General features: G+C 48.3%; 1 protein-coding gene across 1 annotated transcript in view; it reads left to right on the forward strand.

The window, feature by feature from the left end:
• The window catches only part of LOC144488065 (X-ray repair cross-complementing protein 6-like), a gene marked incomplete at its 5' end in the record, with an annotated part of 60,516 nt that overhangs the window by 16,431 nt on the left and 29,816 nt on the right, over nucleotides 1-14,269 (forward strand). The window contains 3 exons of the mRNA XM_078206087.1: nucleotides 6,402-6,499; nucleotides 11,014-11,123; nucleotides 12,231-12,369. Coding sequence (XP_078062213.1) covers nucleotides 6,402-6,499; nucleotides 11,014-11,123; nucleotides 12,231-12,369 — 347 coding nt within the window. The remainder of the gene's footprint in view (nucleotides 1-6,401; nucleotides 6,500-11,013; nucleotides 11,124-12,230; nucleotides 12,370-14,269) is intronic.

A 14,269-nucleotide genomic window follows, 5' to 3' on the forward strand; every position in this document is an offset into this window, starting at 1 on the left:
TATGAGGCAGCAGTGCTAACCACTGTGCCACCATGCCGCCCTTCGGTACGCTGAGGTTGGGAGTGTGTTAATCTTATTTGAATGGCAGCTTCAGTGCAGCTTGTCTTTCATTCTCAATAAACACATGTACCATTTCCTGGAATCCTTTGCAGTGTAATTAAGAATGTGCATTTTGTTGCGTTAAATCCTGTTTCCATTTGTTCATTCTGCTCCAGATAGTTTTGAGTGCAGTTGCTAACTGTGGTGATTAACACTCAGTAAGCTTGCAATTATTGGTGCTGGGGAAATGGGAAACTTTCCCCGTTTCAAATACCCAGAGTACTGACTGGGGGGAATGGAGGGGCAATCTCACTCACTCGATTTGGGGGTGCTTCAGGGGGCTCACACTCTTAACTCCATTTCGGTCGGCTGTGGTTTCAGTCCCACTCCAGAGGCTTGGGTGCAAAAGGCGCGATTGGAGCTGCTGCATCTTGGACGAGACAGTAAAGGGAGGCCATGTATCTGCCCTCTCAGGTGGCATTCTCTTTGGAAGAGTCATCCGGGGGACTTCCAGCCAAGCCCTGAACCAACATCGCTAAAACCTGGTCATCTGCTGGCTGTTTTGTGGGATCTTGCCATGCCCAAATGAGTGACTGTCTTCCCTACATTATAATAGTGGCTACACTTCAAAGGTACGTTGCTGATGGTGGGTGTCCTGATGTTATGAAAGGTGTTGTGTAAAGATACACCTTACAGTGTTATTCCAACCCTGTCTTGGGTCAGGGAGAAGCGAGGTGAAGATGTTCTAAAGATATTGATGACCCACCATTCTTCCCCACTGAGATATTCAATCGGGCGGCACGGCAGCACAGTGGTTAGCACTGCTGCCTCACAGTGCCAGGGACCCGAGTTCGATTCTCGGCTTGGGTGACTGTCTGTGTGGAGTCTGCATGTTCTCCCCGTGTCTGCGTGGGTTTCCTCCGGGTGCTCTGGTTTTCTCCCACATCTGAAAGACGTGCTGCTTCGGTGCATTGGCCGTGCTAAATTCTCCCTCAGTGTACCCGAACGGGTGCCAGAGTGTGGCGACTCGGGGATTTTCACAGTAACTTCATTGCAGTGTTAATGTAAGCACGCTTGTGACACTAATAAATAAACATTAAACAGATTTTAGGACAACAGACCGATGCTCTTTCTCTCCTCTTAGAGGTGCTGACCTGTGCTCCGGTCACAAGTGTTGGCAACAATTGGTTCCTTGCTGAAAGTGTGGTTTTTATGAGTGAGGTCAGACAGCGGGCCCTATTTTACCATTTTGATTCTCAGTGCTGGACGGGGGGGGACTTGAAACTGGGAGTGTTTCAGATCTGACTTTTAGACCCATTCTCAGGCGCCTCCATACACACTCTGCCTGCAAAAATATCAGCGATTCCGAATTGCGCTGTAGAAGTCTGTGGGTGGGGCTTAATGCGCCTGAAACCCTGCAACTCCGATCAGTGCTTCCAACTGCGCATGCGCAGTAAAAAAAACGTGATAGAATGCCCCTCCCCACCACACCCCTCCTGGGCCGGATAATGCCTCCCCTGGCGGTCCTAATCGTGGCCATTTTCGGGCCTTGGTAAAGGGGGAACCGGCACAAAGGCAGGCGTGGTTTGCGCTACTTGCCTCACGCCTGACTTTACCAAGTTTTCGCAACGGGCGAAAACGGGCGCAACGCGATGGTAGAATCGGGCCCAGCATGTATTGCCAGGCAATTTGACTGTGAGAGGTATCGCAGTCTGGCCCTGTGCATACCCAACACACACTCTCGCTGTTAGTTAGAGACTGCTGGCTGATTTTATTTACTGCTCCCTGAGCCAGAGGTTCCTGAGGGTAGATGTGTGTAACTGAGCGAGTTAGAATCGTCACGACACAGAAAGGGACCATTGAGTTAGTGCCAGCTCTCTGTCGAACAATCCAGTCAGTCCCACTCCCCCGCTCTATCCCCGTCTCCCCACAAGTTTATCTTCCCCCAAGTGCCCATCCAATTTCCTTTTGAAATCTTTCATTATATCTGATTTCACCCCGTTCCTCATTTTACTCCCTGCACACCTTGCCCGAAACCTCATCTCTGTCTCCTTCAGTCCTTGTACCCTCAGCTAACGGCAATAGCTTTTCTTTGTCCACTTGATCTAAACCTTGTACACCCTTGGCAAATCTCCTCTCAATCTCCTTCACTCCAACGAGAACAACCCCAACTTCTCCAACCTAACCCTGTAGCTAAAATCCTCCCCATCCCTGGCACCATTCTGATAAATCTCCCTCTTCACTGTCACAAGGACCCTCACACCCTTCCTAAAGCGACCAGAACTCAGTGCAGTCTTCTAATTGGTGCTTAACCCAAGCTTTATACAGGTTCAGCATAACTTCCCTACTTTTGTCCTCAGTGCCTCGAATAATGAAGCCCAAGATGCTTTGCGAACCGCTCTCAATCTGTCCAGCCACCTTGAAAGATGCACATGAACCCACAAGTGTCTCTGTCCCTGCTCACTCTCCGGATTTCTGCCATTAAGGAATATCCAAAAAATCTCTTCTTTCCAATACAACTTCTATTTGTTCCTTCCACCTTCCTCCCTGGTTCTGTATGTGCTTAAAAACAGTTCATCATCAACAACTTCTTGTTCTATATATAGAATTACATCAAATGTACGAGATCCTGTGGCACAGTGGGTTGGTGTCCCTGCCTCTGATCCAGAAGCTCCGGGTTCGAGTCCCACCCCAGGACTTGATGTCCAAGGAAGGTGAGTTCATAATGCGGCCAAACAGGTTGAGAATCAGCCTGCAAAATCCTTCCAAACGCACGCCAATGTCAGGTGGTGAGAGTGGGAGAGATTCCTGGTCAGACATGTGATGGAAAGAATGTTGGAGCCTCGACCGTCACTGACCATAGCTCCAGACTACAACACGCATGGAAAAGTGCAGGTTACCAAGGCAACTCGGACTCTCTGAGTGAACTGTAACATGAAGTCTACAGCCATTCAGCCAAACGAGGTTGTGCTAGTTTGTAAGTTCCACACAAGTTACTGCCCACTCTGCTTCCTCTCCGCTTCTCAACGTACCCTTTCTCTCTCAGGTGGTTTATCCAGCTTCCCTGTTTTAAATGAATTTATGGAAGGCTCCTGATCTGGAACATTGGGCCGGAAATTCATCGTGCAGGCGAGAATTGGGAGTTGAGTATTTTCTCTCCATCCCTGTAGTGCCCCTCCGCGGGATATCCATCTGCCTGAGACAGAAATGGAGGTAGTGGATGCTAAGGTGGCATTCACAGAGACATTAGCCCAGTTCTGAAGACCATTGTAAAGCAGCCCCCCCCCCTCACCCCTCTCACCACCCTGCACCACCTTGAGTGCCCTCACCCACACACTCAGTGATCACTTTACATACATACAGTCATAGAGACATAGAGTTTTACTGCACAGAAATAGGCCCTTTGGCTCATTGTTTCCACGCTGGCCATCAAACACTTATCTATTCTAATCCTATTTTCCAGCACTTGATTTGTAGCCTTGCATTCTATGGTGTTTCGTGTGCTCATCTAAATGCTTCTTCTGAGGGTTCCTGCCTTTACCACCCTTTCAGGCAGTCAGCTCTAAATTCCCACCAGCCTCTGGGTGAAAAAGCTTTTCCTCACATCTCTTTTAAACAACCTGCCCCTTAACTTAAATCTATGCCCTGGTTATTGATGATGTGGAGATGTCGGCGTTGGACTGGGGTAAACACAGTAAGGAGTCTAACAACACCAGGTTAAAGTCCAACAGGTTTATTTGGTAGCAAACGCCACTAGCTTTCGGAGCGCTGCTCCTTCGTCAGGTGAGTGGGAGATCTCCTCACAAACAGGGCATATAAAGACTCAAACTCAATTTACAGAATAATGGTTGGAATGTGAGTCTTTACAGGTAATCTTAAAGGTACAGACATTGTGAGTGGAGAGAGCGTTAAGCACAGGTTAAAGAGATGTGTATTGTCTCCAGACAGGACAGTTAGTGAGATTTTGCAAGTCATGGGGGTTACAGGTAGTGTGACATGAACCCAGGATCCCGGTTGAGGTCGTCCTCATGTGTGTGGAACGTGGCTATCACTCTCTGCTCAGCGACTCTGCGTTGTCGTGAAGGCCATCTTGGAGAGCGCTTACCCGAAGATCAGAGGCTGAATGCCCGTGACCGCTGAAGTGTTCCCCAACAGGAAGAGAACACTCTTGCCTGGTGAAGTGGACCTCTTCACCGCACAGGACCTTCAACTGATGCTTTACACTAGATACATCGATGACATTTTCTTCCTTTAGACTCATGGTGAACAATCACTGAAACAACTATATGATGACATCAACAAGTTCCATCCCACCATCAAACTCACCATAGACTACTCTCCAGAATCGGTTGCATTCTTGGACATACGCATCTCCATCAAGGATGGTCACCTCAGCACTTCACTGTACCGCAAGGCCACAGATAACCTCACGATGCTCCACTTCTCCAGCTTCCACCCTAAACACGTTAACGAAGCCATCCCCTATGGACAAGCCCTCCGTATACACAGGATCTGCTCAGATGAGGAGGATCGCAACAGACACCTCCAGACGCTGAAAGATGCCCTCATAAGAACAGGATATGGCGCTTGACTCATCGATCGATAGTTCCAACGCGCCACAGTGAAAAATCGCACCAACCTCCTCAGAAGACAAACACGGGACACGGCAGACAAAGTACCCTTCATCGTCCAGTACTTCCCCGGAGCGGAGAAGCTATGACATCTTCTTCAGAGCCTTCAACATGTCATTGATGAAGACAAACATCTCACCAAGGCCATCCCCACACCCCTACTTCTTGCCTTCAAACAACCGCACAACCACAAACAGACCATTGTCCGCAGCAAACTACCCAGCCTTCAGGAGAACAGTGACCACGACACCACACAACCCTGCCACAGCAACCTCTGCAAGACGTGCCGGATCATCGACATGGATGCCATCATCTCACGTGAGAGCACCATCCACCAGGTACACGGTACATACTCTTGCAACTCAGCCAACGTTGTCTTCCTGATACACTGCAGGAAAGGATGTCCCGAGGCATGGTACACTGGGGAGACCATGCAGACGCTACGACAACGGATGAATGAACACCGCTCAACAATCATCAGGCAAGAGTGTTCTCTTCCTGTTGGGGAACACTTCAGCAGTCACGGGCATTCGGCCTCTGATTTCCGGGTAAGCGTTCTCCAAGGCAGCCTTCACGACATGCGACAGCGCAGAGTCTCTGAGCAGAGACTGATAGCCAAGTTCCGCACACATGAGGACGGCCTCAACCGGGATCTTGGGTTCATGTCACACTATCTGTAATCCACGACTTGCCTGGGCTTGCAAAATCTCACTAACTGTCCTGTCTGGAGACAATACACATCTCTTTAACCTGTGCTTAACCCTCTCTCCACTCACATTGTCTGTATCTTTGAGACTTGATTACCTGTAAAGACTCGCATTCCAACCATTATTTTGTAAATTGAGTTTGTGCCTTTATATGCCCTGTTTGTGAACAGAACTCCCACTCACCTGATGAAGGAGCAGCGCTCCGAAAGCTAGTGGCTTTTGCTACCAAATAAACCTGTTGGACTTTAACCTGGTGTTGTGAGACTTCTTACTGCACTCTTAAAGCGCCATATTCTCCTCTTAAAGGGACAGCTCCCTCCAGGGGAACACATTTCAATAACTGCTGCTTTAATACTAACTTATATTTCTTCTCCCATTGCTCTTCTCTGTTGTATATCATTCCAAACATTTAAAATCCAGATGTGTAATTTAAAAGAGACTTATATTGGGCACATTTCCCAACACCAAGTCTCACTTTCCACCGAGGAGGAGCCATTCGGTCCCTCGAGTCTGTTCCATCATTCAGCTAATTCATGACTGATCTGGGTCACCTACCTTGAATCTGTTAATACCCTTTGCCTGGAGAAAATTAATCAGCCACAGTGAGGCCAGCACTGGATGAGGCTGGGAGCTGTACATCTCCCTTTGGAACGCTCCACCCCACTGTGGACTGTGGATGCTCACTCGATGAGCATAGTCCAGGCAGAAATCAATAGAACTTTGGGTGCCAAAGGAGATGGGGATAATGCAGGGAGGTGGAGTTGAGGTAGATGATTAGTCATGATCTTATTGAATGGCAGGACAGGCTTGAGGGGCCGAATGGTCTACACTAGCTCCGATTGAGAGAGCTGTATGCCCTTGAAGAAGTGAAACCAATCAAGGCACTGTTTTGTTTTTAAATCTTTTTCAGTCCAAAGTGACTGAATTATTCTGCCACCTTGTCTCTGTCACTTCTCTGGGCTAATCCCATGATCCAGGAATGTCTCCTTTGGTTAATGTTGTCCCTTGTACTTCTACCTGACAGGGGAGTTGGCACTTCCTCCACAGCCGATATGGCGGATTGGCAGTCACACTTTCGGAATGAAGATGAGGAGGATCCAGAGGAGGCAGAGGAAAACGAAGGTAGGTCAAATGTGAACCCTAGGTTTACAACGGCACGGTGGCACAGTGGTTAGCACTGCTGCCTCACAGCGCCAGGGACCCGGGTTCAATTCCCGGCTTTGGTCACTGTCTGTGTAGAGTTTGCACATTCTCCCCGTGTCTGTGTGGGTTTCCTCTGGGTCCTCTGGTTTCCTCCCACAGTCCAAAGATGTGCGAGTTAGATGTATTGTCCATGCTAAATTGCACCTCAGTGTCAGGGGGGCTAGTTAAGGTAATTGCATGGGGATAGGGCCTGGTGGGATTGTGGTCAGAGCAGACTTGATAGAACAAGGAATTCTCTGCCCACTGAGGTGGTGGAGGCTACCTCGCTGAATATGTTTAAAGCGCGGATGGATGGGTTCCTGATCGGTAAGGGAATTAAGGGTTATGGGGATCAGGCGGGTAAGTGGTACTGATCCACGTCAGATCAGCCATGATCTTATTGAATGGCGGGGCAGGCTCGAGGGGCTAGATGGCCTACTCCTGCTCCTATTTCTTATGTTCTAACATAGAACAGTACAGCACAGAACAGGCCCTTCGGCCCACGATGTTGTGCCGAGCTTTCTCTGAAACCAAGATCAAGCTATCCCACTCCCTATCATCCTGGTGTGCTCCATGTGTCTATCCAATAACCGCTTAAATGTTCCTAAAGTGTCTGACTCCACTCTCACTGCAGGCCATTCCACACCCCAACCACTCTCTGAGTAAAGAACCTACCTCGGACATCCTTCCTATATCTCCCACCATGAACCCTATATTTATGCCCCCTTGTAATAGCTCCATCCACCCGAGGAAATAGTCTTTGAACGTTCACTCTATCTATCCCCTTCATCATTTTATAAACCTCTATTAAGTCTCCCCTCAACCTCCTCCACTCCAGAGAGAACAGCCCTAGCTCCCTCAACCTTTCCTCATAAGACCTACCCTCCAAACCAGGCAGCTTCCTGGTAAATCTCCTTTGCACACTTTCCAGCGCTTCCACATCCTTCTTATAGTGAGGTGACCAGAACTGCACACAATATTCCAAATGTGGTCTCACCAAGGTCCTGTACAGTTGCAGCATAACCCCACGGCTCTTAAACCCCTGTTAATAAAAGCTAACACACTGTAGGCCTTCTTCACAGCTCTATCCACTTGAGAGGCAACCTTCAGAGATCTGTGGATATGGACCCCAAGATCTCTCTGTTCCTCCACAGTCTTCAGAACCCGACCCTTGACCTGATGGGCCAAATGGCCTCCTTCTGCACTGTAGGATTCTACGATTCTAACATGCTGTACACCTCTCGATAATAAGAACATTCGAGGCTGATGAGACGGGTTTTTGATAGGAGAGGGAAACAGGCAGGGAAGTGGAGTTAAGGCCACAATCAAATCAGCCGTGATCTTATTGAATGGTGGAGCATTCCTGTTCCTGTTTATTATGTTTAAGTACAACACACTGCGCACGTTTTGATCATTCTAACCCTGACCTGAAACCATAGCCTCAATGAGTGACAGAACAGTACTCACCAGTGCTTCCCCCAGATGTTATATAGGGTGGCACAGTAGTTAGCACTACTCCCTCACAGCACCAGGGATCCGTGTTTGACTCTCGGCTTGGGTGACTGTGCGGAGTCTGCACATTCTCCCCGTGTCTGTGTGGGTTTCCTCCAGGTGCTCCAGTTTCCTCCGGAAAGATGTGCTGGTTAGGTGCATTGGTCCTCTGGTTCTTGATCCTTCCACCAATGGGAACAGTTTCTCCCTCTTGACTCTGTCCAGATTCCTCGTGATTTTGAACTTTTCCAAGGAAAACAGTTCCAACTTCTCCAATCTATCCACATAACTGAAGTCCCTCATCCCTGGAACCACCTGGACCTTTTCTGAAACCGTCATATCTTTCCTAAATTGCAATCTCCAGAATTGGACGCAATACTCCAGTTGATGCTGGACCAGTGTTTTGTAAAAATTCATTTTCACTCCCTTGCTGTTGTACTCTGTGCTGTTATTTATAAAGACCAAGATCCCATGTGCCTTTTTATCCACTTTCTCAACTTGTCCTGCCACCTTCAGTGATTTATGCACATATACACCCAGGTCTCTCTGCTCCAGCACCCACTTTAGAATTGTTTGTTTTATTTTATATTGTGTCCTATGCATTCTTCCTACCAAAATGAATCAGAAAGAGGCTATTCGGCCCATCGAGTCTGCACCGACCACAATCCCACCCAGGCCCTACCCCCATATCCCTACATATTTACCCACTAATCCCTCTAACCTACGCATCTCAGGACACTAAGGGCAATTTTTAGCATGGCCAATCAACCTAACCCGCACATCTTTGGACTGTGGGAGGAAACCGGAGCACCCGGAGGAAACCCACGCAGACACGAGGAGAATGTGCAAACTCCACACAGACCGTGACCCAAGCCGGGAATCGAACCCAGGTCCCTGGAGCTGTGAAGCAGCAGTGCTAACCACTGTGCTATCGTGCCGAATCATTTCGCGTTTCTCAGCATTACATTTAATCTGATACTTGTCCATTCCATCAGCCCCGTCTTTGTCCTCTTCAAGTTGAACACTATCTCCCTGACAGTTCACAGTACTTCCAAGTCTTTCTTAATTCAATTTTTGCAAACACATTTCCAGCTTCATGACAGGTGGCACCGTGAAGGTATTCCTCCCATGTGACTCAGCCACAACTTCAGAAAGATCTGAATCCTTTCTCTCTCCACAGACACTGCCAGACCTGCTGAATTTTTCCAGCATTTTCCATTTTTATTTCAGATTTCCAGCATCCCCAGTTATTTGATTTTATGAGATGAGTAAAACGCTATCATTAAGAAACCCACCAACGCCTCTATTTTCTGAGGAGACTAAGGAAATACAACTGGAAGAATGCTTTCGATGATGCATCTGTAGAAGTTGGTGAGAGTCGTATGTCCGCCACGACTCTCACCAACTTTTACAGATGCAAGATAGAAAGCATTCTTTCTGGTTGTATCACAGCTTGGTGTGGCTCCTGCTCTGCCCAAGACTGCAAGGAACTACAAAAGGTCGTGAAGGTAGCCCAATCCATCACACAAACCAGCCTGCCATCCATTGACTCTGTCTACACTTCCTGCTGCCTTGGCAAAGCAGCCAGCACAATCAAGGACCCCACACACCCTGGACATTCTCTCTTCCACCTACCAGGATGTTGCCTGGTATGGAGGGTCTTAGCTATGAGGAGAGATTGGGTAGACTGGGGTTGTTCTCCTTGGAAAGACGGAGAATGAGGGGAGATCTAATAGAGGTATACAAGATTATGAAGGGTATAGATAGGGTGAACAGTGGGAAGCTTTTTCCCAGGTCGGAGGTGACGATCACGAGGGGTCACGGGCTCAAGCTGAGAGGGGCGAGGTATAACTCAGACATCAGAGGGACGTTTTTTACACAGAGGGTGGTGGGGGCCTGGAATGCGCTGCCAAGTAGGGTGGTGGAGGCAGGCACGCTGACATCGTTTAAGACTTACCTGGATAGTCACATGAGCAGCCTGGGAATGGAGGGATACAAACGATTGGTCTAGTTGGACCAAGGAGCGGCACAGGCTTGGAGGGCCGAAGGGCCTGTTTCCTGTGCTGTACTGTTCTTTGTTCTTTGTTCTTTGTTCTTCCGTCGGGAAAAAGATGCAAAAGTCTGAGATCATGTACCAACCGACTCAAAAACAGTTTCTTAGAATCATAGAATCCTACAGTGCAGGAGGAGGCCATTTGGCCCATCGAGTCTGCACCGCCAACTATCCCACCCAGGCCCTATCCCCATAACCCCACATATTTACCTTGCTAATCCCCCTGACACTAAGGGACAATTTAGCATAGCCAATCAACCTAACCTGCACATCATTGGAGTGTGGGAGGAAACCGGAGCACCCGGAGGAAACCCACGGGGAGAACGGGCAAACTCCACACAGACAGTGACCGGAGGCTGGAATTGAACCCGGGTCCCTGGCGCTGTGAAGCAGTAGTGCTAACCACTGTGCCACCGTGCACCCCTGCTACCATCAGACTTTTGAATGGACCTACCTCGCATTAAGTTGATCTTTCTCTACACCCTAGCTATGATTGTAACACTACATTCTGCACTCTCTCATTTCCTTCTCTATAAATGGTATGTGCGCAAGAAACAATACTTTTCACTGTATACTAATCCATGTGACAATAAATCAAATCAAACCAGAGTGACACCCCCCCACCCTCCACCCCTGCAGTCTTTCCGGGGCCTTCTCTGAGTGATGTCACTGCAGTTCTAGCAGGTCGTTTAGAAGGTCGTTGAGCCACAGCTATCAATTTTTTTTTACAAAAGAGAATGTATTACATCCACTCACAGAGATGTCCAGCTGTTACAAACACCATAAATCCCTCCTAATACAAAGAAGCGTGTAGTGGTTGGAGAATGATCACAAGCTGCGATTACTCAGTTTTGTCACTGGCCGCTCTTTTCTATCAGTTAAGGTTGTGACGTGTTGATTTATGTTTCAGAGGACGTTCGATACGCAGGCAGGGACAGCTTAGTCTTCCTCATTGATGCCTCGGAGGCCATGTTTGAAATGAATGGTGAGGCCACTTCAGCATTCGACATGACTATTCAGGTAAGAGGAGACCAGTGACAGTGCTGTAGGTGACAGTCGTTAAGTATGTTCAGGGCTGAGGTAGACAGATTTTTAATCAGTCAGGGAATCGAGGGTCTTGGGGATAAGGCGGGAAAGTGGAGTTGAGGATTATCACATCAGTCATGATCTCATTGAATGGTGGAACAGACTCGATGGGCTGAATGGCCTCCTTCTGTTCCTATGCCTGATACTCTAATGGTCCTATAAAACCAGATGTCTGTCTCTCCCTCACATCTCTGAGAGACACACACACACAGTCCCTCTTCTTGAAAACATTCAAGGCACATTTTTACCTCAAAAAAGGTTTTTGAAATTTGTCCTGATGTTTTTCAAAAATACTGCGAAGAAAATCTACCGTGCAAAAGGGACAGCACGGTGGCACAGTGGTTGGCACGGTGGCACAGTGGTTGGCACGGTGGCACAGTGGTTAGCACTGCTGCTTCACAGCGCCAGGGACCCAGGTTCGATTCCCGGCTTGGGTCACTGTCTGTGTGGAGTTCTCCCCGTGTCTGCGTGTGCTGAGTGTTTTAAGAACATAAGAAATAGGAGCAGGAGTAGGCCATCTAGCCCCTCGAGCCTGCCCCGCCATTCAATAAGATCATGGCCGATCTGATCATGGTTTAGTTCCACTTACCCGCCCGCTCCCCATAACCCTTAATTCCCTTATTGATCAGAAATCTATCTACCTGTGACTTTAAACATATTTAACAAGGTAGCCTCCACTGCTTCAATGGGCAGAGATTCCCTACCCTCTGAGAGAAGAAGTTCCTCCTCAACTCTGTCCTAAACTGACTCCCCCTTATTTTGAGGCTGTGTTCTTGTTTCCTTTCTAAGTGGAAAGAATCTCTCTGCCTCTACCCTGTCGAGCCCCTTCATTATCTTATATGTCTCTATTAGATCTCCCCTCAGCCTTCTAAACTCCAACGAGTACAGGCCCAATCTACCCAATCTCTCCTCATAAACTCACCCCCTCATCTCCGGTATCAACCTGGTCAACCTTCTCTGTACTCCCTCCAAGGCCAATACATCCTTCCGCAAAGGTCGGTTGATAGTGCTGCTGACTGATTAGACTCTCTCTACTTGCAGTGTGTCCACAGGGTTTACACCAGTAAGATTATTAGCAGCGACCGTGACCTCCTGGCTGTCGTGTTCTTCGGGACTCAGAAGCACAAGAACTCTGTTGACTTCAAGCATGTTTATGTCCTCCACGACTTGGACACACCAGGCAAGTTTATCCCCCAGATCTGGAGCAAGTCTGTTTAAACTCGGTGTGGGGTATGTCCCTCCCTTGGGACTCTGCTCTGTGCAAATTGTGGTGTAGGTACGCAGCTGGGAGCAGTAAAGTGACAATAACCAGGCAATCTGATTCAGTGATGTTGATTGAGAAGTAACTATTGGCCGGAATACTGGGAATACACTTCAGAAGTATTGACTGTAAAGCATTTTGGGACATCTGGGATTGGGAAAGGCGCTATATCAATGCATTTGGTGCCTTTCGGTTGCACTTTTCACATTTACCCACCGTCTTCTCATTGGATCACTGATATGAAGAGCAGGCAACAGGCATGATGGACTGAATGGCCTCCTCATCATCGAATCCTACAGTGCAGAAAGAGGCCATTCGAGTCAACACTGACAACAATCCCAGGCCCTATCCCTGCAACCCCATGTCTTTACCCTGCTAATCCCCTGACACTAAGGGTTAATTTAGCATGGCCATTCCATCTAACTACGTCTTTCAGACTGTGGGGGGAAACCAGAGCACCCAGAAGAAACCCACGGGGAGAACATGCAGACTCCACACAGACAGTGACCGAAGTCGGGAATCGAACCCGGGCCCCTGGCGCAGTGAGACGGCAGTGCTATCCACTGTGCCACCCGTGCCATCATGTATGTAAAATTCGATATTTCCTTGATCCCACTTCCTTTGTCCCTCTGTCCAGTTGGGTTAACATCCTTTCTGCCTCAGCCACAAAACTTGAAAATAAATTTCACATGTTTACAACTCACAATTCTCCAGGACTTGTCTGGACCACAGGAACGGAATGAATATTCTGCAAATAAGAATAGTCTATTTGAAACTCCAGATTTAACGCCCATTCTTGGACCTAATTGCTAATTACCGCAATCTCAGCCGGTCCAGAGCCGCTAAGCGGACGGCTCAAGTCCAGATGAGATTCTGTTTCCGTGGAGCAGAACATGTGTCTCCTCGAGTCCACTTCCACTGGAGGTGTGGGGAACTCTGGCTGGCACCATTTTGCAGAACGGCTCAGACTGAGGTTCAAAACGCACAAGTTTTGGATGCATTGTTTTGAGGTCCTGGTGGAATAGAAATATTGTGGTTACAAATGCAGGTCAGATGCTGGGAACTCTGCGGGGAGTAACTCACCTTCTGACTCCCCCAATATCTGTCCACCATCTACAGGGTACAAGTCAGGAGTGTAATGGAATACTCCCCACTTGCCCGGATGAGTCCGGCTCCAACTTCACGCAAGAAACACGACACCATCCAGGACAAAGTGGTCCACTTGATTGGCATCACATCTACCACCTTCAACACTCTCACTCTCCTCCACCGAGTGGCAGCCGTGTGTACCATCTGTAAGATGCTCTGCAGCAACTCACCTAAGGCTCCTTCAACAGGATAAAGTAGACGTGGAGCGGATGCTTCTGCCGGTGGGGCATTCTAGGACGAGAGGTCATAGTCTTAAGATAAGGGGCAGCAAATTTAAAACAGAGTTGAGGAGAAACTACTTCTCCCAAAGGCTTGTGAAACTCTGGAATTCGCTGCCCCAAAGTGCAGCGGATGCTGGAACAGTGAGTAAAATTAAGGAGGAGTTAGACAGATTTTTTAATTGGGAATGGGTTGAAAGGTTATGGGGAGAAGGCAGGAAAATGGGGATGAGGAGCATATCAGCCATGATTGAATGGCGGAGCAGACCCGATGGGCCAAATGGCCTAATTCTGCTCCTATATCTTATCAACTTATGAACAGCACCTTCCAAACCCATGACTTCTACCATCTAGAAGGAAAAAGGCAGCACATATCTTGGAACTCCGCCACCTGCAAGTTCCTCTCCAAGCCACTCACCATCCTGACTTGGAAATATATCGGCTGTTCCTTC

This window comes from Mustelus asterias, unplaced genomic scaffold (assembly GCF_964213995.1).
Source record: "Mustelus asterias unplaced genomic scaffold, sMusAst1.hap1.1 HAP1_SCAFFOLD_1254, whole genome shotgun sequence".
NCBI classification, from domain to species: Eukaryota; Metazoa; Chordata; class Chondrichthyes; order Carcharhiniformes; family Triakidae; genus Mustelus; species Mustelus asterias.